Source organism: Chiloscyllium plagiosum, unplaced genomic scaffold (genome assembly GCF_037043375.1).
Source record: "Chiloscyllium plagiosum isolate Xiang-an unplaced genomic scaffold, Cpla_swu_hap1 HiC_scaffold_3, whole genome shotgun sequence".
NCBI classification, from domain to species: domain Eukaryota; kingdom Metazoa; phylum Chordata; class Chondrichthyes; order Orectolobiformes; family Hemiscylliidae; genus Chiloscyllium; species Chiloscyllium plagiosum.
In genome coordinates, this window is record NW_028270141.1 from 68,384,537 (window position 1) to 68,407,628 (window position 23,092).

General features: G+C 40.1%; 1 protein-coding gene across 7 annotated transcripts in view; it reads right to left on the minus strand.

Moving 5' to 3' along the window:
- The window catches only part of cd2ap (CD2-associated protein), a 242,843-nt gene that overhangs the window by 189,898 nt on the left and 29,853 nt on the right, over positions 1-23,092 (minus strand). For 5 of the 7 annotated variants that reach the window (XM_087980127.1, XM_087980120.1, XM_087980104.1 and 2 more), the window contains exon 2: positions 9,155-9,315. The exons of 1 other annotated variant lie outside the window; for it this stretch is intronic. In XM_087980127.1, coding sequence (XP_087836253.1) covers positions 9,155-9,315 — 161 coding nt within the window. The remainder of the gene's footprint in view (positions 1-9,154; positions 9,316-23,092) is intronic. One more of the 7 variants, XM_043683183.2, reaches the window with a different exon arrangement.

A 23,092-nucleotide genomic window follows, 5' to 3' on the forward strand; every position in this document is an offset into this window, starting at 1 on the left:
ATCAAGGGACAAGTGCCCCAGAGTATTCACTATTTCCTAACCTTGCAGTTTTAATACCAATTTTAAGTGATGTCAGGTACATTTGAAGTTAGATGTTAGCCTTTTGTGTATTTCAACCAGATACACTTAAATGAAAGAAATTCAAATAACCTCTGAAATACTCAAAAATTCATTTCCACATAAATGAGAGCAAATCTCTCAATTTCCTCATTACATCATTTTGGTATCCATGGGTCTGTACCCCAGTGAACAGCTCACAGTTTGGAGAAAAAAAAGACAATTTCTAAGAGCCAGCAGTTTCAAATTAGTCTTAAACACTATTTTAATGACAAAAGAACAGATCTCAGAAATAGAAAAAAAAAGTAGATGGCAGCTTAATTTTTACATCAGGAATGAACTATCGGTAAAGGATGGAGTAAATACACGTAAAAAGTACAGGTCATTCTGCTATAAAGCAGGTATCGCTAAAGAAAGTTCACTACAACACAATTGACGTACAGGGGATAGTGTTTCTAAAGCGCAAACTTTTAAACAGTGTATTAGTTATAAAGCCAATCCACCCCCATTAATTTAAACGGTTCTGCTATTAGGCAATTTCCATAAAACACAAGGTTGCATGAGAACGGAACTACCCTGTTATAGCAATGTGTGGTATATTGCTTATATAGTTTACAGAATTACTGGAATACAGAACTTTTACTTTTCATCTCTAAATTGTACTCTTTAAATTTTCCACTGAAAGTTGCCATTTTGTTCAAGTTATTGAAAGTTATGATTTGCGTAACAAAATAAAATGTTTCATGTTGAGCTCAGTCAAACATTATCTAATGCAACTGATGTACGTTCATTCATTCAACATCAGTATTACTATTGAGATTTAAGATTTAGCCAATGATACATATGCAGTTAAAAAAAAAAAGGGCCTTTTTCAAACCTTGAAATCCATTAAAATACAAACAAAATCCTGAAAATAATGGTGTGTTGCCTGAGGTATACCACCAAAGCATTTCCATCAACAGCAGTCCCTTTACCTTGGAAATTGAATTAAAAATCATGGAACCAAAGAACAAATTTCTGGTAAAGTTTGAGGTTTACACATCCAAATTAAAGCATGACAGCCAACAATTTACTGTTACGTACCAGCAATGATATCACCACCTGCAATCTCAGTGCTCAAAAGGAAGCGAGTGTGCAGCAATTTAAGCAGCACAGATTAATTCAAAACTAAGTATTACTATAATGTGAGACAGAAAAGAAAAAAGACCAGATGATATTACACAAAACATACAATGAATTCAAAAAATGAACTCTTGCAAAGTCAAAGAAATTCAAAGAAAGCAAACTTTGCAAAGGCAGCCAAGCTTGTAACACATTGAATATCAGGATAATACTCAAAAGAGGTGCCAGACAAGGTAATTTAGTATTAGATCTGAAGTGTTGGAATTGCTTACTGGCGAGCTTATAAAACTCATTATATCACAAATGGATAAAAAAATTAATACCCATTTTAGGTAAATCTATAAATAACATATATAGGTGTGTAGTGTCCATTATAAGACCACAATATACAACTCAAGAAGGCTGATGTAACTATGTCATCAGAATTAGCAGAACACTTGCAAAAGCCAAACTCAGTCACACAATCAAAACTACACGTTCATCCCAATAGGTCGCGAATGCTATTTTTTGTGTTTATCAAACATGGTCTTGACTTTCAACTTCAGCTTTGGAATGGGCCATTTCAAGTTAGTGATCTGCAAAGCAAATTTTGCCTGAATAGAAAGCACAGTGCTAGAGAAACTCAGCAAGTCTGACAGCTTCTGTAGAGACAGAAATAAGAGTTAATGCCTCAAAACTCACATGACCCCTTTAGAGCCTGAACACTGAAAATTCCAAGAACTAGTATCAGTGCTAGAATGTTGGTGGTGGAAAAGCAAGCTGGTCAGCATGTGAGCATTCACCAAGTCATTCCTGAGAGATACACCACATCCTAAAGAAGGGCTTATGCCCGAAAAGTCAATTCTCCTGTTCCCTAGATGCTGCCTGACCTGTTGCGCTTTTCCAGCAACACATTTTCAGCTCTGATCTCCAGCATCTGCAGACCTCACTTTCTCCTCAAGGGATACAGACAGTCAACTATGACAGATGCTGCAGAATCTAGCTCCTTGTGAACTTCAGACATACAAACAAGGAACAGGAGTAGGCCACTTGACCCTTCAGGACTGTTCCACTCAGAAAGATCATGGATTTTAACCTCAACTGTGCATTCCTTCACACACCACCGATAACTGGTCATCCCTTTGATAAGCAATAATCTCACTATCTCAGACTTCAAAATACAGTCATTTCTTCTATCATGCAATGGTTGCATTCTTGTGTGACCCCACACGATGTAAAAATCACGCAATAAAACTAGTATTTAAAGTGTTGGCAATGTAATTGTGTTATAACCAACACGTTCTAAAAATTTGTACTTTAGAAACAGCGTCCCCTTTTTGTCAATCACGTTACAGCCAATTTGCTTTGACAAAATGCGGGTTGTAGCGGAATGACCTGTAGTTGACTTTGTCTCCCATTTGAGCAAAGTCACCAAAAACTGTAGGAGGAGCCTTGATCTCATGGGTTAACTTGCTCTGTTCCTTCCTCATACGCAAGTCAACCAACTGCTTCATCCAGAAACACTAGGACAACCCAATCCTTCACATGGGGTAGGATTCTGAACCCAGCCAACAACACTCCCTATCAGGTCTGTCACCCCCCCCAGCGCTCCACAAGTTCATCTATAATAAAGGTTAATTCCAAGTCACATAGGATTCATTCCAGATCTCCTGGAACAAGATGCATCCCACTTGGGAATGACCTAACCATCAAGTCACATGTTTAAAAAGTACCAGCACAGGCAGGTACCAGGAATATGACCAAACAGTCACGGGAACTAAGGAAGATCAAGCTGGATTCTAAACATAATCGGGTCAAAAGGAAGGATGCAAAGGAGAAAAACATCGCCAAAAAGGACTCATTGAAGATGGATGGTTTTCTGTGGTTCCCATTAGAATGAACCACTTCAGCAGGGTTATTCAAAATGTGCAAAAACGTGGCTATGCTGAGGCTGTAGAATCCAAAAGAGCAAGTATAAACCACTTCAACTCCTCAGAAATTAAAAGGCTGAACTTCGAGCGAGTGTGCTCCAGGATCAAAAGAACAGCAGGGTACTAAAGCAAACGTGGCAGAGATTGAGGGAACAACAGCCATAAAAGCTGGTCAGCACAGTCCTCCTCTCCATAATTAATTCAGCTCACCAAGTTCCCAGACTCAACAAATAAAGGTGGATGAGAAGGAGCCCACATCCTCGCTGGAAGAGCGAGATGTTAGGCCAACCAGCACCTTCTCCCAAAACAGACAAGATGAGAGTGAGGGAGACGCTGAAAATTCATAATGCAGAATAACATGAATCAGATAGCTATCCAAACCAGTTGCATTCCATCAGGTATGGGAGCAGGATTCAGACAACCCTGCTCAAGGGCAGCAAAACAAAAACACATTTGGGACACCTCAGATACTGAAGTAGCCTCTGTCCATTTGCAGCAAGGTACGGACAATAATTAGCCTGGGCCATAAAGTGTCAAGTACCATTTGCACCACAGAAGTTCCATCTCAAACAAAAGGGAATTTGAACATCTTTTGATGTTAAATTGCATTACCATCCCTTAATTGTCCTACTATCAATATCCTGGGGTTACCATTGACAAAAATTTACCTCAGCCAGCCACATAAGTCAAGGAGGTATGGGGGCAGATCAGAGTCTCATAATTCTGAGGTTGATTGCTCACCCCCTGCCTCCCCAAAGCATGCCCATCCATAAAATACAAGGCACTAAATGTGATGGAATACACCCCATCTGATGTTTATGAACAGGACGAAGAACCTTAAAACACGAAAATCACTATGCAAAAGGTTCTGAGAAAATTATTCACACTCAAAATAGATCAAGTCCCCAGGGCAGGGTCAATTTCATTCTCAAGTCTTAACAAGTAGCAGCAGCAGAGATAATAGATGCATTGCTTTTAATTTTGCGAACCGCGCCAGATTCTTTGAAAAAGTTGTATCAAATTAGGAAACAGATGAGGTGTAGAAAATGGAGGAAGACAAGGCAGGAATTACATCTTAACACCTGTTGTAGGGAATTCATTATAAAACGAGCTGTAGCAGGACACAAATCTCCATGCATTCACAGCCATTCATGGTTTGGTGAAAGAAAAATCAAGCTTAATTCATCTATTTGGGTTCTTTGAGAGCATTAATAAGGAATGTAGTTATGGGAGACCTGTGGGAGTGGTGTGCTTACATTTGACAAGGTGCCAGATTGAAGATTATTAAACAAAGTAAGGACTCGTGATGTAGGGGTAATGTATTAGCATGGATACACATTTGTCAAATTATAGGAAACAGCTGGCACAATGGATCACTTTCAGGCTAGCACTATGTAGCATGCTGGGGCCTCAAGTACTTACAATCATGACTGAAAAACATGCTGGGATCAAATAAATGGTTGCAAAATTTGCTTATTATAAGACAGATTGGAAAAGGATCTGTGAAGAGGACATAATTCTGCCAATGACTACACATAATCTAAGATAGTGGCACAAAGTTGGCAGATGTGGTAGAACATGGGAAAATAAACCAGTCCACTTTTGCAGGTAGGACAATAGCATATTATTTCAATGTACAGAGTGTGCAGAATTCAGTGATACAGAAGGATCTTGATATTCTGGTCTATGAATCTCTGAATTTTAGCATACAGGGACTATAAGTGATGAAGGCAACAAATGAATTAAAACATACAAGAAAGTAAGTTTTGGTACAATTGTGTAGGACATTAGTGCAGCTGTTTACTACTGTGTACTGTTTTGGTCTTCCTGTCGAAGAAATGGCATTATTGGATGACATGATGCAGAGAATGATTACTCAACTGATTCCTGGAATGAAGGGGTTGTGTTAAGAGGAAAGGCTGGCCCAGCATCCTTTGGAGTTTAAAAAAATAATGATGGGTTTTCTTACTGAAATAAGATCTTGAAGAGGGAGAGGGTAATGAATGTATATGGAACAGACTACAATGAATTGACCCAATTTAATAATAGGGAGTCTCTCTCAACTTAGGCACAGATGAGCTGGCTCTTGGACTTGATTTTGAAATAGTTTGGGAATGTCAAAGGTTATGAGAATACCAGAACCAACGGGCAAACAGGAGTGGATTCTTAGATACTTCTGCACTATAGCTAACCACATTACAGCCTTCAGTTCAAAGGCAAATCAGGGATGAACAATACCAACACTACATGAAAGAATAAACAAAAAAAATGTCAGTAGCTCTCTGAAGCTTCTTGAGTAAATACATATCCAAGTGGATAATGGTTTTCCAGTGAACAAATTAATTCTATCAGTGAGTAGAGTCATTAATGGTACATCAAGCAGCATTTCCTCAACAAGTGACCTTTTCATTGATATCCAGTTGGATTCTACCAGACAACTCAGCTTCTGACCTCAATACAACATTGGTCAAAATACAGATTTAACAGCTGTACTCCAGAAACGCACAACATTGCCAGCAACAAAGCAGCATTTGAGAGTCTGGCGTCAATAAATTTCAAGTCAAGGGCACTGGACGACAACTCTGTTAGGTGGAGTCATACCTAGCACAAAAAAAGACAGTTAGTTGTATTTGTTTGCAATCATCTCAGTACTCCAGGAATTCCTCAGGTGTAGCATCCAAGGCCCAGCTAGCTTCACTTCATTTACCTGACAGGAAGACCACAACTTGGGATGTTTGCTTATTAGTGTTCTGAGGGAGGTGTTAGTATGCTACAGCAGTCTACAGATACCCATATGGAATCTAAATGCATAATTTTCCTTCCACTTTTTAATAATTCTCCTTTGATCAGAAATTATGAACAAACAGAAGCCATCAGGATAATGAATTAGAGAGGTCTTCTTTACCCCACAGTTCAAGAAAACACTATCAGAATTATCAGCAATTTAAAGGAGGGACATTGAGATAGCCCAAAATAATCTAAGTACACCTAATGCACCAACAACTTGAACAAATAAAGAGAGAGATCAGAAACAGAACTTGCTAAATTACCCTTTGGTTATGAAGGCTCAATTGTTTGTCTACTATGACTGGTGTCCTTAAACACAGGAGCCCATGAACGATAATGTGAGGGTATCTCCATCTAAGCCAACTTATCCATTTTTCACTTTGGTGGTGTCAATACCAAATTCTCAGTTGAGAAACTGAATTTTTGTTTGGATATTACTTCAGCACAGCTTGAAGTAATTGACAAAAAGAGATCAGGAACAACATTTTTACAAGCCATGGCATTCCAAGGTAAAAAGCAAGCTTTTTTGTGAAAGTTTGTAAACTTTTTAAAAACTCTTCCCCAATGCTCAAAGCAACCCCACCCCACACAATCCAGTCCAAAAAAAAATCTACATTTGTCACAGATTCATGATTATGATAAATTTACATTTCATCTTTGAGACCCATGATTATTACACTGCAGAATGAGAATATCCAGTGTCATCACCATAACTTGAAAGTCTTTCACGTATTCAGACAATTATTTTTTAATGAACTGTTTGCTAATACACAATCAATCAAAATTGTCAAAAACACTGAACTGGAGGAAGGGATCTAATTTTTCAATCTGCATGCAAATGGTTAACTATTTAGAGTTCTTAAAAGAACATAAGAAACAGGAGTAGGCCAGATCAAGCCTACCGAGATATTCAACAAGATCATCACTGACCTGCCTCCAGGCCAGCTTCACCTTTTGTGCCAGCTCAAAGCTGAATCCTCAGCATTTTAAATAAAACACTATGTCTAACTCCTCTGTAACACTGGTGTAACCTCCACATCTCTCTGGGTAGACAATTCCAGACATTCACCATTCTCAAGAAGAGTTCCCTTTGCAATTCAGTCTTGAGAGTTTCCCCTCACTCTGTGTTAAAGTCCCTGAGTTTGAGAATCCCATAATAATGGAATTATCTTCACAATGTCTATCCTTCGAGCCCCCTCAGAATCTTATGGTTGACTCACAACTGCCACACTTCTAAATTCTAATAAATAATAACTTGCCCTGTTTAGCTGTTCACCATTAAACAACCCCTTCATCTGAAAAAAAAAATCAGCCAAGTGAATCTATTTTGAATTACTCTAATACCAGTACATATTTGCTTCAGTACAGGGGCTAAAACAGTACACAGTACTCTAGGTACACAGTCTCACAAATACCCCTTTACTGTTCTAACAAGACTTGCAAGTTTTTAGTCCAACCCTTTAGCAAAAAGGTCAAAACTTTATTTGCCTTCCTAATTATTGTTGCATGATAACATTTTGTGCAGATTTCCTGTGCAGTACTTAATTGCATTCTCCCTCCATTGAAATAACAGTTGCCTTCTCATTGTGCTCACCAAAGTGCACAATCTCATACTTCCCTATATTAAAATCTTTGTGCCAAGCTTTTGCACACACATTTAATCTATATTTCCTTGCAGATTCCTTATATCTTACGATACAAGGGCTCCCCACTTCTTGTTTTTCCCGAGAGGTAGTGAATTTGGATGCCTTACAGGCAGCTCCATGATGATTTCCCTTTTGCCAGACCATGCTTGATTGCAATAAACTTTCCTAATTGTCCTGCTGTTGGTTTCATTAAGGGGTTCAAGCATTTTCTCAACATGTTAAGCTAATTGAGATACAATTTCCCACATTTTGTCACCCTCCTTCCTTGAACAGGGACATAATATTTACTCTTTTCAAATCAACTGGAACCCATCCAAAATCCAGAGTGTTCTGGAATTATTCAACCTATGCCTCCACCTCTCTACAACCACTTCTACTGAACCGCTTGAAAGCAGGCAAGTGGGTACTGACAATTTGTCTGCCTTTCATTCTGTTTGTCAAATACTTTGCTCCTCATGGCAGGACCTGTTACAAGGTCTTTCCTTCCATTAGCACCTTGCTTATCTGTTATCTTTAGGATGTTTACAGTGCACTCTGCTATACAGACTAATGCAAATTGTTGTTTTAAACTAGCTTAACATTTGTTAAGATTATTAATCTCCCAGTTCTGTTCTCCAAGGATCCCACATTTACTTCAGCCACTTTCCTTTTACACACCGGTAAAAACTCGTGCTGTTTTTATATTTCTTGCAAATTTGTTTCCATGAACAATTTCCTCACTTCTTGGATTTTTACTAATCTGCTACAATTCCAATCCTTTGACCAAACACTAGTTTTCCTTGTTTTGTGCTGGATACTCTCTTTGACCACTTTTGTGAACCACAGGTGGTTCATCATTCTCATGAAATACTTTGTTTTGACCAGAATAAATTTTTGCTGAGTGTTTTGGAATATCTGCTTATCCACTGACCTTACACAGTTGGTTTATTTTACAGCCTGCTTTAGACAGCTTTCTTCATACCTCAATAACTCTCCCTTATTTAAGTTAGTGACAGTGGGTTGAGGCCAGAGTTGCTCACTCTTAAATAGCCTGAAATTGTCCCAGGTTAGGAAACTTCTTCCTGTAGCATCTTCAATAGTGATATGACATTACTAGATCCAAAATAAAACCTGCTCCCAGGTAGGTCCTGCGATGCATTGACCTAAGAAATCAGCCCTGATGCACTTTTCGAATTTGTCTTCCATGTTGTATTGTTCCAGAGTTGGATAGTCAATATGCAGATTAAATTTAGTCATGACAATTTCAGTGGCCTTTTTGTAAGCCTGATTTATACTTCACCCTACAATGAGGAAATTCTTCTGGTGCCTACAGATGACTGCTACCCAGGACTTCTTCCCCTTTTTATTTCTTACTCCCACCGAAACAAATTCCACATCACAATCTATTCCACCTCTATCATTACTAGCCACTGCAACAATACCTTTCCTTTGTTAATAATGCGACCCTACCTCCTTTGCCACTTTGCATATTCTTCTGGAAGGGTTAATACCCTTCACATGCTTATTATGAGCATGCTCTTAAAACCATTAGACAAAATCATAATACAAAAGTATATAATGCTCTCACATTCTGCTCCATAATCAAAGATAAAGGCATGATAGATTTGTTACAGCATGACTTTTCTTACTCACTTTGACAAAATTATCAGGGAATAATCCCCTCTTTCCATTCAATTCCCCTTCACACCACCCTTCTTCTTCAAGTTTTCTTACATTCCTGATGAGATCGCCAACTCGGAGAGTAAGTTCATCCTCTTGTGCAGCCTCGTAGTCATATTCCACTGTGACCTCCACTGAAAAGGAACATAAATATAGTTAATCAAATCAGAAGCAGCGATTTCTTGTTAGAATAGAAGTGAAAGTTTTGTTGCCATGGTAAAATAAGCAAGTTGACATCTCCAAGTTGGGTTGGGGTGGGTAGAAGAATGTGGGTAGAAGAATGTGGGTAGAGGACAGTGTTGGTATGCCTGCAGTTTACCAGCTGCCAATAAAAAAAATCTGAAGCTACTACATTATAACTATAAGTAAACACATGCACTGTGCAATCAATGCTGCTCCTCTGCACAGTCATGCTATAATATATTTTATCTGCTTATTCAATCAAAAGGGAGTGGAGAGCCTAATTCGGTCCTCAACTTAGGGCATCACATCACCCCAAATTCGTCAGAACCATTAATTCCTCCTTTCCTCAGAAAAGCTTTTGGATCAAATATCGCAGTTGGAAGTTTGCAAATTCCACATAAGCTTGTAAGTGAACTTGGAATTTTTCAGGTATTTATAATGCAATATTCCAGGTAAGATAGCAATGTCACTGTGAAATATCAATTGAGTCACTCAGATTTTGATTGTGCGATATCCATTTGGTTGAACATCCATTTTCAGCCACATTCCTCAGTAATTCAGGTAGGAAAATATTTACAATGGTTAAGCTTTGTGAATTTTTGTTTTTCCTCAGTTGGAAATTAGATTCGGTATATGTCTACACTGTTGTGTCCTGACCATGTGGCCCATTCCCACAGAACAGTGAATTCGTTGGACCAGTACAGGAACAGGCAATTTCAGCACATCTCTGTTAATGATCAGGCTCGATAAAAATATATTAATTCTGTGGGGCAACCCAAGAACAAAACTACGGTTACAGTGGTAAATAGATACAGACTATGTCCATTTTTTTTTCCAGTTTATACTTTCAAAGCTCGATACCTTTACATCATTCCAAAATGCTGATGGAACTTGCAGCAACAGTTCAAAACCACTTATTGCAACTTTTTGCCACACTCCATTAGTCAATTTCTCAGTATCTTTTCGCAAAATGTCAAAGGGAGACGAACTGAAGTTGGGTTAAATTACAAATGTTTAAAAAGTGAATTCACTGGAAGTCCAGCTAAATGTTGGATGCTCCTGTATTTTTACTTCACAGACTATTTTAGAATTTTACAATACAGACAGAGACCATTCGACCCATTGTGTCAGTATCATTTCACGTCAGCGAAACGACTCAAAGCCAAGTTGTAAAGGACTACAGTGCTTATTCCATCAGAAATTGCTTACTTACATAAATGGTGGCGGGGAGCATTTACTTTTAGCATACTGAATAACTTCATTTGCAACATTCATATGAGCAAAGAGCATGACTCGGCCCATATTTGCAAATACAATCAAGCAATCAATAGTGCAATCATCGAAGTGGCTGAAACATTTCTGTCACCAACTCACTTGCCTGGCTTGGTGTTTAAATTTGCTAAGAAACAGAATTTTGGACTGTCAGCTATGTATTGTAGTTCCTTCCAAGTTAACCTCTGCCGACATGTTATGGCATAGGATTGCAACAGGTGTGACTTGAACCCAGTCCTCTTAGTCTCGATATGGCGAGAAAACTTGTTATAAACTGCCCTATTTGTCTTTATTTAAACTACAGCATCCATGAACCAATGCCAGTTTTCAAAAAGATTTAATTCTATTCTCAGCAAAAGAGCTGGATGAGCTATTTAGTCGTGTCAACACTGGAGCTGGTTCTGAAATGCTAACCACTAAATACCAACATGAAGAAAATCGTATTACAAGCTATTTGAGCTCCAAGAAGCAGGAAGGTGCAGTTATTAACGTCTTTCTCAAAACAGTGAGCTCAACAGTCTGTAGCAAAACAAGAAGCTAAAAGATTACATACGAATCAAAAAAAAGAGGAAATCAGTTGGCTAAATCTGTTTTGGGGCCAGGGAGGGGGGAGAGAAAGACAACAATCCACAGACTGACAGCTACTTTACCAACTTTTGAAAGGGATTGTTGTAAAGCCTCTCAGTTCAGCCAAAAAAAAAGCCACAATGTGTCATTATTATGTGGTTCCCAGACAAAAGCAAAGCATATCTTTATATGAGGTTCTCATATAAAGAAAGGTACTTGCCTCACTTTCGGTCAGCGTAATGGAGTCATTGTGGGTTGTTCAGTTGTGTAATGTAACCTAACCTATTTCACATCAGTAAGCATAGAACTCAGATTATGAGCAGTTTTGAGATTGTACAGTCATGCAGTCTTGTGGTCCATTTTTCATCAACAAATCGGCAGCACTCATACTTTATCTCAGGTCTGGTAGCATTCATGGAGAGAGCTTCAAATAAAACAGAACAGTGCAGTGCAGTACAGTCCCTTCGGTCCTCGATGTTGCGTTGACCTGTGAAACCAATCTGAAGCAACATTTAACCTACACTATTCCATTTATAGAACAGAGTCTGGTATGAATCTTCTGCAGAACTGTTTGTTTCAGATTTCTAGTATCTGCAAGATTTTGCCTTTACTCTCACGACACCATGTTGGCAGTGATATTTGACCCAAATTTCACAGTCAGTCATGGGTTGCTACTGATAGGCGCACTGGTGACAGCAAGCATGGCCATCAGCTGGAGTCTTCAGGGGACTCCAGCAGCGGGGCTGCAGAAGGGAATAGAGTCAAAGGGCTGGTACTGTGATATTAAAAAGAGTGACCTGCAGGAAATTAGATGTCCTGAGGCTAGGATTGGATGCCTCAGACTTCCAGATAGATTTTTAAAAATTGTCATTTCCTATTATTGAGAGCCATTTACATGGCCATTTTCTTGCCATTCAGAGCCACTTACATTGTCATCTCCTATTTTCATCCACTATTCAGAATCAATAGGAGCACTGCAGTTGGAATTTGACTACTCCCCTACAGTTACGAAAAAAATACAATTGACACCAGATCTGGCCATTAAAGGGATGATTTGCATTACATTGTTTCTGGAGGTGATGTGGTCACTGCATTGTATCTTGAGTGCAATGTGGCTGAGGGGGAGTGACTGGGGGTTGTCTTGTGGGCATTACTAACTGTGATGTAAAGGAAGGAATGTTTCCTTTGTTCAAGGAACTTCCCTGGACATGCCTCAGAAGCAATGTTGAAGAATTTCTCCAAAGCTTATATTGGACTGTGCTGTGCTTAATAAATTTTGCTTGTTCACAGAAGTTGGTGCGTTTCAGTTGCGTCAAGTGTGTAAGAATCTCAGGAAAAAAGAACCTAACTGTACAGTTAGGGATTGGGTGGGAATGGAAGGATATTGATGAGCCACTGCAGGCCCAGAAGGTCTCACTTAACAAATGGGATGAAGTTAGAGGGCAGATTTGCAAGAAGGGCGATTAGTGTTTGAGCGCGCTTTCAGATTAGTCAAGTTGAATTAGTACTCTGATGACAGCAAATATATCTTGGTTTGTACTATGTTGAGTGTGTGTTGCTGGAAAAGCACATCAGGTCAGGCAGCATCTGAGCAGCAGGGAAATCAACGTTTCGGGCAAAAGCTCTTCATTCTGATGAAGGGCTCTGGCCCGAAACATCAATTTTCCTGCTCTTCTGATGCTGCCTGACCTCCTGTGCTTTTGCAGCAGCACACTCAACTCTGATCTCCAGCATCTGCAGACTTCGCTGTCTCCTTAGTTTGTGCTATGCTGAACAAGAGCAGCCATGTGCTGAAGAACAGAAATACCCTCAAAAATCCAAAGTCTGAACAAGGAAATTCAGGTGATATTATCATATTCTGTAATAATCAAAGAAGGTTCAGCTCTTGGTGATATTTACAGCCAGAATTCTTCCACGCAAAAAGTGCCTGATTCCACAATCATGAAGCTGCAATGAAATGAAGCAGAAAATATGACCACCTAATGGCCAGAGTGGGGAAGGAGGGTTGTGGGAATCATGCACTGGTATTGTAGCTATCCCATCTTTGCTAAATCTCACAGAAGGAGCTTCCCTGACTAGTGCTCAGTTGTTTACAGAAGACAGAAGCAGCTAGCAAGATGAGCTATATTTATACACCAGATCCAGGAATCATCATCCCTAGTACAAGTCAAGCTGGGCAAACTGAGTAGGCAAATACAAGGCAGGTGAAGTATAATGTGGACAAAGATGAGGTGTCCCACGTGTGGGAGCACAAGGCAGCAGATGATCTGAATGGCTCTAAATTGAGAGGGGGGGGGGGGAATGTGGATTGAGGCCTGGGTGTCGTTGAATACCACTCGCTGAAGGTAAGCCAACAGTAATGGTAACAAAATATTAAGTTGGCCTACATAACCAGAGGATTTAAGTACAAAGCAAAGATAACTTGCTGCAATTACTCAGATCCTTGCTGAGACAGCACCTGGAATATAGTGTTCAGTTCTGGTCGCCATATCGGAGGAAGGATGTTCTTTCCACAAAGGGAGGGCAGAAAAGACTTACCAGACTAATTTCTGAGATGGCAAAACTGACAGAGGTTGAATTGGTTACGAAACATCGACTGGGACTGCCATTGCATTAAAGGTTTAGATGGAGAGAAATTTCTTAAGTGTGCACAAGACAATTTTCTGATTCAGTATGTGGATGTATCTACTAGAGGTGGTGTAAAACTTGACCTACTCTTGAGAAATAAGGCAAGGCAGGTGACTGAGGTGTCAGCGGGAGGGCACTTTGGGGCCAGCGACCATAATTCTATTCGTTTTTAAAATAGTGATGTAAAAGATAGACCAGATCTAAAAGTTGAGGTTCTAAATTGGAGAAAGGCCAATTTTGACGGTATTAGGCAAGAACTTTCGAAAGCTGATTGGAGGTAGATATTTGCAGCTAAAGGGACGGCTGGAAAATGGGAAGCCTTCAGAAATGAGATAACGAGAATCCAGAGAAAGTATAATCCTGCCAGGGTGAAAGGGAAGGCTGGTAGGTATAGGGAATGCTGGATGACTGAAGAAACTGAGGGTTTGGTTAAGAAATAGGAAGCATATGTCAGGTACAGACAGGATAGATCGAGTGAATCCTTTGAAGAGTATAAAGAAAGTAGGAGTATACTTAAGAGGGAAACCAGGAGGAACAAATGGGGACATGAGATAGCTTTGGCAAATAGAATTAAGGAGAATCCAAAGGGTTTTTACAAATATATTAAGGACAAAAGGGTAACTAGGGAGAGAATAGGGCCCCTCAAAAGATCAGCAAGGCGGCCTTTGTGTGGAGCCACAGAAAATGGGGGAAGATACTAAATGAATATTTTGCATCAGTATTTACTGTGAAAAAGGATATGGAAGATATAGACTGTAGGGAAATAGATGGTGACATCTTGCAAAATGTCCAGATTACAGAGGAGAAAGTGCTGGATGTCTTAAAACGGTTAAAGGTGGATAAATCCCCAGGACCTGATCAGGTGTACCTGAGAACTCTGAGAAGCTACAGAAGTGATTGCTGGGCCTCTTGCTGAGATATTTGTATCATCGATAGTCACAGGTGAGGTGCCGGAAGACTGGAGATTGGCAAATGTGGTGCCACTGTTTAAAAGGGCGGTAAAGACAAGCCAGGGAACTATAGACCGGTGAGCCTGACCTCGGTGGTGGGCAAGTTGTTGGAGGGAATCCTGAGGGGCAGGATGTACATATATTTGGAAAGGCAAGGACTGATTCGGGATAGTCAACATGGCTTTGTGCGTGGGAAATCATGTCTCACAAACTTGATTGAGTTTTATTGAAGAAGTAACAAAGATGATTGATGAGGGCAAAGCAGATGTGATCTAAATGGACTTCAGTAAGGCAGTTGACAAGGTTCTCCATGGGAGACTGATTAGCAAGATGAGATCTCATGGAATACAGGGAGAACTAGCCATTTGGGTACAGAACTGGCTCAAATAGACAGAGGATGGTGGTGGAGGGTTGTTTTTCAGATTGGAGGCCTGTGACCAGTGGAGTGCCACAGGGATCAGTGCTGGGCCCTCTACTTTTTGTCATTTACATAAATGATTTGGATGTGAGCATAAGAGGTACAGTTATAGTAAGTTTGCAGATGACACCAAAATTGGAGGTGTAGTGGACAGCGAAGAGGGTTACCTCAGATTACAACAGGATCTGGACCAGATGGGCCAATGGGCTGAGAAGTGGCAGATGGAGTTTAATTCAGATAAATGCGAGGTGCTGCATTTTGGGAAAGCAAACACTTAAGGGAGTGTTGCTGAACAAAGAGACCTTGGAGTGCAGGTTCATAGCTTCTTCAAAGTGGAGTCGCTGGTAGATAGGATAGTGAAGGTGGCGTTTGGTATGCTTTCTTTTATTGGTCAGCGTATTAAGTACAGGAGTTGGGAGGTCATGTTGCGGCCATACAGGACATTGGTTAGGCCACTGTTGGAATATTGCGTGCAATACTGGTCTCCTTCCTATCGGAAAGATGTGAAACTTGAAAGGGTTCAGAAAAGATTTACAAGGATGTTGCCAGGGTTGGAGGATCTGAGCTACAGGGAGAGGCTGAACACGCTTGGGCTGTTTTCCCTGGAGTGGAGGCCGAGGGGGTGACCTTATAGAGGCTTACAAAATTATGAGGGGCATGGATAGGATAAATAGACAAAGTCTTTTCCCTGGGGTCGGGGAGTCCAGAACTAGAGGGCATAGCTTTAGGGTGAGAGGGGAAAGATATAAAAGAGCCCTAAGGGGCAACTTTTTCACGCAGAGGGTGGTGCATGTATGGAATGAGCTGCCAGAAGATGTGGTGGAGGCGAGTACAATTGCAACAATTTAAAAGCTTAAGACAACCTCTGAGGCCAGGTGAGAATTAACCAAGCAATCTTGCTGAAACAAAACATTACCAGCAAACCACCTTTCTTCAAAGCTACAAGTCAGAGTTTTCCCCCATGTAAAATCCTGTTGAAAGGTCCCAGAAGACTGGAGGGTAGCGAATGTTGTGCCATCATTCAAGGGCTACAAAGAAAAGCCTTGGTAACTATATACCAATAAGCTTAAAATCTGTGGTGAGTAAGTTACTTGAGAAGATTCGGAGATAGATATCCATGCATTTAGAAAGACAGGATTTGATTAGGAGGGGTCAGCATGGCTTTGAGAGTGAGAGATCAGGCCTCACAAATTTGATAGGGCTCTTCGATGAAGTGATCAGGAAGGTTGACAAAGGCAAGGCATGAGACGTCATCTGTATGGATTTTAGCATGGTCTTTGAGAAGGTTCCATGTGGTAAGCTGCTCTGGAAGGTTACATCGCATGGAATCCAAAGGGAGGGAACAAATTGGATACACAATTGGCTGATGGTAGGAAGCAGAGGGTAATAGTGAAAGGATGCTTGTTGGACTGGAGGCCTGTGACTAGTGGAGTGCCTCATGGGTTGGTGCTGGGCCCATTACTGTTTGTTATCTATATCGATGAATTGGATGAAAATGTACAAGGCATCATTAGTAAACTTACTAATAACACTAAAATAGGCAATATCGTGGACAGTGAGGAATGTTATCAGAAATTGCAGCAGAATTTGATCAGCTGGGGAAGTGGGCCGAGAAATGGCAAATGGAGTTTAATATAGTTAAATATCAGCTAGCTTTATAGCAGCTATCTGTGGAGAGAGATGCAGAGGTAACATTTTCACTCTAGTATGACCAGGGTTCAGAAATGATTTACAAAGCTATTGCCAGAGTTGGAGGATTTGAGCTATAGGGAGAGGTTGAATAGGTTGGGGCTGTTTTCCCGGGGGCATCGGAGGCGGAGGGGTGACCTTATAGAGGTTTATAAAATCATGAGGGACATGGATAGAGTAAATAATTTCAGACTTTTCCCTGGGGTGCAGGAGTGCAGAACTACAGGCCATTGGTTTAGGGTGAGAGGGGAAAAGATATAAAAGGGAATGAGCTGCCAAAGGAAGTGGTGGAGGCTAATATAATTGCAGCATTTAAAAGGCATCTGGGTGGGTTTATGAATGGGAAGGGTTTAGAGGGATATGGGCCAAGTGTTGCCAAATGGGATTAGATTAGATTAGGATATCTGGTCGGCTTGGACAGGTTGGACTGAAGGATCTGTTTCCATGCTGTACATCTCTGATTTTACGGCTCTAGTGGTGAGATCTTGCATTTTGCAAAGTCAATTCAAGTTAGGAGTTTCATGGTGAATGGTAGGGCTTTAAGGAGTGTAGTGGAACAGAAGGATCTTGGAGTTCAGGTTCACAGTTCTCAAAGTGGGGTCACAGGTAGACATGGCAATGAAGATGACTTTTTGCACACTGACCTTCAGTCGGGGCACTGAGTATAGAAGTTGGGAAGTTGTGTGGCAGTTAAAACAGAACGTTGGTGAAGCCACACTTGAAGTATTGTGAAGTTTTGGTCACCTTGTTATAGGAAGAACATTACTAAACTGGAAAGAGTGCAGAGACAATTTACAAGGATGTTAGCTGAGTTCAATGGTCTGAGTTACAGGGAGACGTTTAACAAGATAGGACTTTTTTTCTTTAAAGCATAGGAGACTGAGGGGGGGGCCTTATAGGGGTGTATAAAGTCATGGGAGGCATGGATAAAGTGAATGCACAATTGTTTTCCCAGGGTTGGGGCATCAAGGACTACAGGGCATCAGTTTAAGCTTAGGGAAAAGAACAAAAGGGAACCTAAGGGGCAACCTTTCTCCACAGAGGGTGGTATACATATGTAATGTGCCTGTGGAAGTAGTTGAGGCAGAAACATTAACAGCATTGACAAGGCATTTCAACAAATACATAAATAGGAAAGGATTAGAAGGATATGGGCCAAGTGCAGGGAAATGGGGTTCATGTGGATGGACATTTTGGTTGGCGTGGACCAGTTTGGGCCATAGGGCCTGTCTCTGTGCTGTCGGACTCAGACACCCAGAGAATTGAGAGAGGATATGGCTGAGCATCCAACATTCAAAAAGTACTCTGACCAAAGAATCAATGCCTGTCAGTTTTATAGTATGGGACTTGATGACAGCATGGAAATGGGTAAGACAGCTCAACTGGTAATCTTTGAAGGAGTCATCTCAGGAACTTTCAGCTTGTTTAAGAATTGTGACCGCTGTCCAATGAAAATTGCAGCAAGAAATTTTCAATGATGGTAATACCTATATTTTTTTAAAATTCATTCTTGGGGTATAGGCTTAACTGACTGGACCAGCATTTATTAACCATTCTTAAGTAACAAAAGGGCAGTTAAGAGTCTCAATTTGCATGTAGAGCAGACAGATAAGGTCAGCAGATTTCCCTCCCAAAAGGACAGGAGTGAACCAGACTGGTTTTTTCCTGGGTAATTAATGAAGATTTCATGGTCATCATTAAACTCATATTTCCAAGTTATTACTGAATTCAAATTCCACCATTTGCAGGATTCAAACCCAGGTGCTCAGAACATTACTTAGTCACTGGATTAACAGCCTAGCGGTACCACCACCAGGCCCACCTCCCTTGGGGAAATGCATTGTTGCAAAAAAGTTAACATTTTTTGATGAACAAACTTAGTCAAGATTAGCAGCTCAATATAGCTGGTTAATGGTAGGTAAATGTGAGATAGAGCAGGTGATTTGGAGGGGTTGCAATATTGATCAAAGGGTCTATTAGAACAGTGAAGAGGAGCAATATCTTGAAGATCACCAAATGAGGCTATTTAGGGATAAGAAACACAAAAAAGGGCACACACACTGTTTGGTAGACACTATAGGTCCCCAAACACGTTTGGGAGGTGTACAGGGGTAGAGATTCAAATAGGAAGAAGGGCTTATGCCCGAAACGTCCATTATCCTGTTCCCTGGATGCTGCCTGACCTGCTGCGCTGTTCCAGCAACACATTTTCAGCTAGAGAATCAAATATGCAATCAAACTTCAAAGAAGTATAACAAAATCAGAAATAGTAAGAGGATTTGAATTCCCCAAATGTCAACTAGGATATTTTAGTGTGTAAGGTAGGGAAGGAACAAAATTATTCAAGTGTATCCTGGAGAACATTTTTAGCTAGGACATAGAAAGCTGCATGAGGGAATGGGCAGATTGGGATCGGATATTCAGAAATGAACCTGGGAAGCATATTAATAGAGTAGAATTTTCAAGCTAGTTATATTTAGAATAGTTGTGGATCACTAAGTTCTTGACAAGAAAAAAAAAGGATGGACTGGAAAGAAACTATAAATGGGCCAATTTTGCTCAGTTAAGATATGCTTTGGCCCAAGTCAAGTGGATACAACTACATCAGAGATGGAAAATATCCAAGGGGAAAAAAGCAAGAGCAAAGGACAATAATATTCCCACAAAGTTAGCGAGTGGCACCAAGATTTAAGATCCTTGATATGAAGAGTTGTTCAAGATTAGGATTAATTTTAACATCTTCTAGCAGAGTCTCTCATTGAGTTTAACAAACGTGATGGGGAATTTAACAATAAAAAAATGGGGAAGCAAATGGTGCATGAGAATGCACCGACAGTCTGAATAAAGGAAAACCCAAAGGCTTTTTTCCAAATTTATGAAGAACAAGAGAATAATTGGGGAAAGTTAAGACTTGGGTACAGTCTTCCATGAGTATTTTATGTTGTATTTGCAATACAAAAGGACCACAAAAGGTATATATATCATGGGGAAGGAATACAAAATATTAGACAGTGGAGGTTCCACCTGGTTCAGCAGTCTTCAAAGTGGATATATCTGCAGGTTTGGATGTGATCTTTTCCAGGCTACTGAGGAAGGCAAGGGAGATTTCACAGTATTGGCAACCAGCAGAATATTAATGTTACTTTTTTAAAAGAAAAGGACTAAAATCATGAGGGGCAAGGATAGGATAAATAGACAAAGTCTTTTCCCTGGGGTCGGGGAGTCCAGAACTAGAGGGCATAGGTTTAGGGTGAGAGGGGAAAGATATAAAAGAGACCTAAGGGGCAACGTTTTCTCGCAGAGAGTGGTAAGTGTATGGAATGAGCTGCCAGAGGAAGTGGTGAAGGTTAGTACAATTACAACATTTAAAAGGCATCTGGATGTATATATCAATACAAAGGGTTGAGAGAGATATGGGCCAAGCGCTGACAAATGGGACTAGATTAAGTTAGGATATCTGGTCAGCAAGGACGAGTCGGACCGAAGTGTCCATTTCCATGCTATACATCTCTACATCCAGAACAGAAAATTACAAGCCAGTCAGTGCAATCTTAGTGTTCAAGTGGTTATTCGGAAACATTCTGGAATTGGGACAAATGGCATGGATTTGTTAAAGGAAGGTTGTACTGGACAAATTTAGTTTTGTTTTGGAGGAGATTGTTGAAAGTATAGTGTTTCATTTGGTCTACACGAACATCAGCAAGACTTTGGCACAAGTTCCTCGTGGCAGACTGGTTAAGAAATGAAAAGCCCAGTGGATCCAAGGCAAAATAGCATAATGGATCCAAAAATGGCTGAGAGTCAGGAAGCAGCCCATACGGTTATCCAACCAAGCTACAAGAACTTGAAACTTACTGGACTTGCTCAGGCTGAGGCTCATACACTACTGCTCTCTGGGGCCACATACTATTAAACTCTACTATCCCTGGACGCAACCAAAAAATAAGTTAAAAATCACACAACACCAGGTTATAGTTAGACTATAACCTGGTGTTTTGTGACTTTTAACTTTGTACACCTCAGTTTAACCTTGGCACCTCAAAACCAAAAAAAAAAGAAACACCATTCTAATTTATGTGACTGCCTCCTTGTACAAGTAATTCAAGTTAACTTCCCCTCCCGACAATAGGTGTACAAATTCTGAGCTGAATCTTTTGAAAAATTCACAAGCCTTCTGTAGTTGTGGTTGCAATAAAACCAACTAGTCTCCTGAAGCTTCCCAATGTGCAACTGTGGCACATTACTCATTCCATCCTCTTCAATATTTGCTAATTAGCTACAATCATTTCATATAAATATTTTTGTTTTTTAAGTACTATTGGAACCTTAAGAGTTGAATAAACCAAAATCACCACACAATACACTCAAAATAACCAGCTTCTACTCATGTAACAGACCAAGGAACCAGTGCAGCACCTCCTTCCCTTAATCTCCCTTCATCCTTAAACTCAAGTCCAAGCATTAAATTAGCTAGTTTTATATGCTTTTAACACAAGGCCTGCTTGTTTTTTTTTAAATATATAAACAGAAGTAGTACCTGACACAATCAAAAGGGCTTTTCCCACCAAATCACCTGTGGTATTTTGTATTTCTTATTAAAACCTATCTTCCTAATCAACATGCTCAGAGATTTTATTACACACCTCTGGAGTAGGTGGGACTTGAACCCAGGACTCCCACTTCAGGCATCAGTATAATACCACTGCACCACAACAGGACCGCTCCAAGGCCAGATTGATCTGATGACAGAGGAATCAGATTCAGCTGCTTTGTCAATTAGCTAGGCCCAGCTGCACTTCTGATGAATACCTTATTAAAACACTCAAGATTGGGAACTTAAAACTGTAGAATTGCATGAAACAAAAATTGAAAGTTTAATGCTGATCTTCAAGGTTCTTCTTCAATCGGTTTTGGTAAAACAGCTCAATATTTCTCTGAAAACAAGCATTTAGGCTGTGGCCTAAATTCACAAAAGTACTGTTGTATAAAGTGATTGAAGCACTGAAGAAGATATGTACATTGCTTTATCAATTAAGACTTTTAATTGGTTCACCACTTATTTATTCAGCATTCAAAACATTACAGCAACTTCTCCCAAATTATTACAGTCACAATATCTTGCTTTCAATCACAAGCAAATCAGAATATTTAAATACAAAATCAACAAGACTGAATGCTGTTAATAACCTCGAGACAAATCATGCTTTCCTGTGTAATGTCATTTCTGTATACAGGTACTATAGGGAACTTCAACCCCATCAACTACAACATCATTACTGAAGCTAGATTTTGACAACTGAAATGCAAACAAACATGACATGGGAGACTGGTACAAATTCAGCCTTCCACTCCCTAGTTAATGATCTGGATCTCTGTGTGCAAGAGACTATTTTGTACTGGACAAATTTAATTATTTTTTGGAGGAGATTGTTGAGAGTATAGTGTTTCATGTGGTCTACATGAACATCAGCAAGACTTTGGCACAAGTTCCTTGTGGCAGACTGGTTAAGAAATTAAAAGCCCAGAGGATCCAAGGCAAAATAACACAATGGATCCAAAAAATGGCTGAGAGTCAGGAAGCAGCCCATACTGTTATCCAACCAAGCTACAAGGACTTCAGACCTACTGGACATTCTCAGGCTGAGTTCGCAGATGACTCTAAAATTGGAAGAATTGTCAACTGAGTGACGGAAAGTGTGGAATTCCAAAAACGATGTTGACAAGTTGCAGAAGTAGTGGATGAACAAGTAGCAGATGAAATTCAATGCACAGAAAGTGTGAGATAATGCAGTTTGATCTGTTGAACCTTGAAAGACAATAGAAAATCGGGGGTTCAATTCTAAAGAGTGAGGGACCTGGTGTGCATGTGAAAAAATCATTGAAGGTGGCAGGACAGGTAGAGAGACAGCGTAAAGGGGTTCCCAATGTTTTTTAGGGAAAAGCATAGGGTACAAGGGCAGGGAGGTGGGGAGGGAGGGGTTTCAAAGAGAGAGTCACTACCTTTGACATGAAGACAAGGTATCACAGAACCTCAAAAACTGAAGGTAATGACTATCAAGATTAAATTATTCCATGGATGGAGTCATTCCTTATCCAAAACAAGATGGTTATTCTTGTTGGAAGTGAATCGTAATTCCAGAATATCACTGCAGAAAATCCTTTCAAGTACTGTCATAGGTCCAACTATCTTTAGCTTTCTTCATT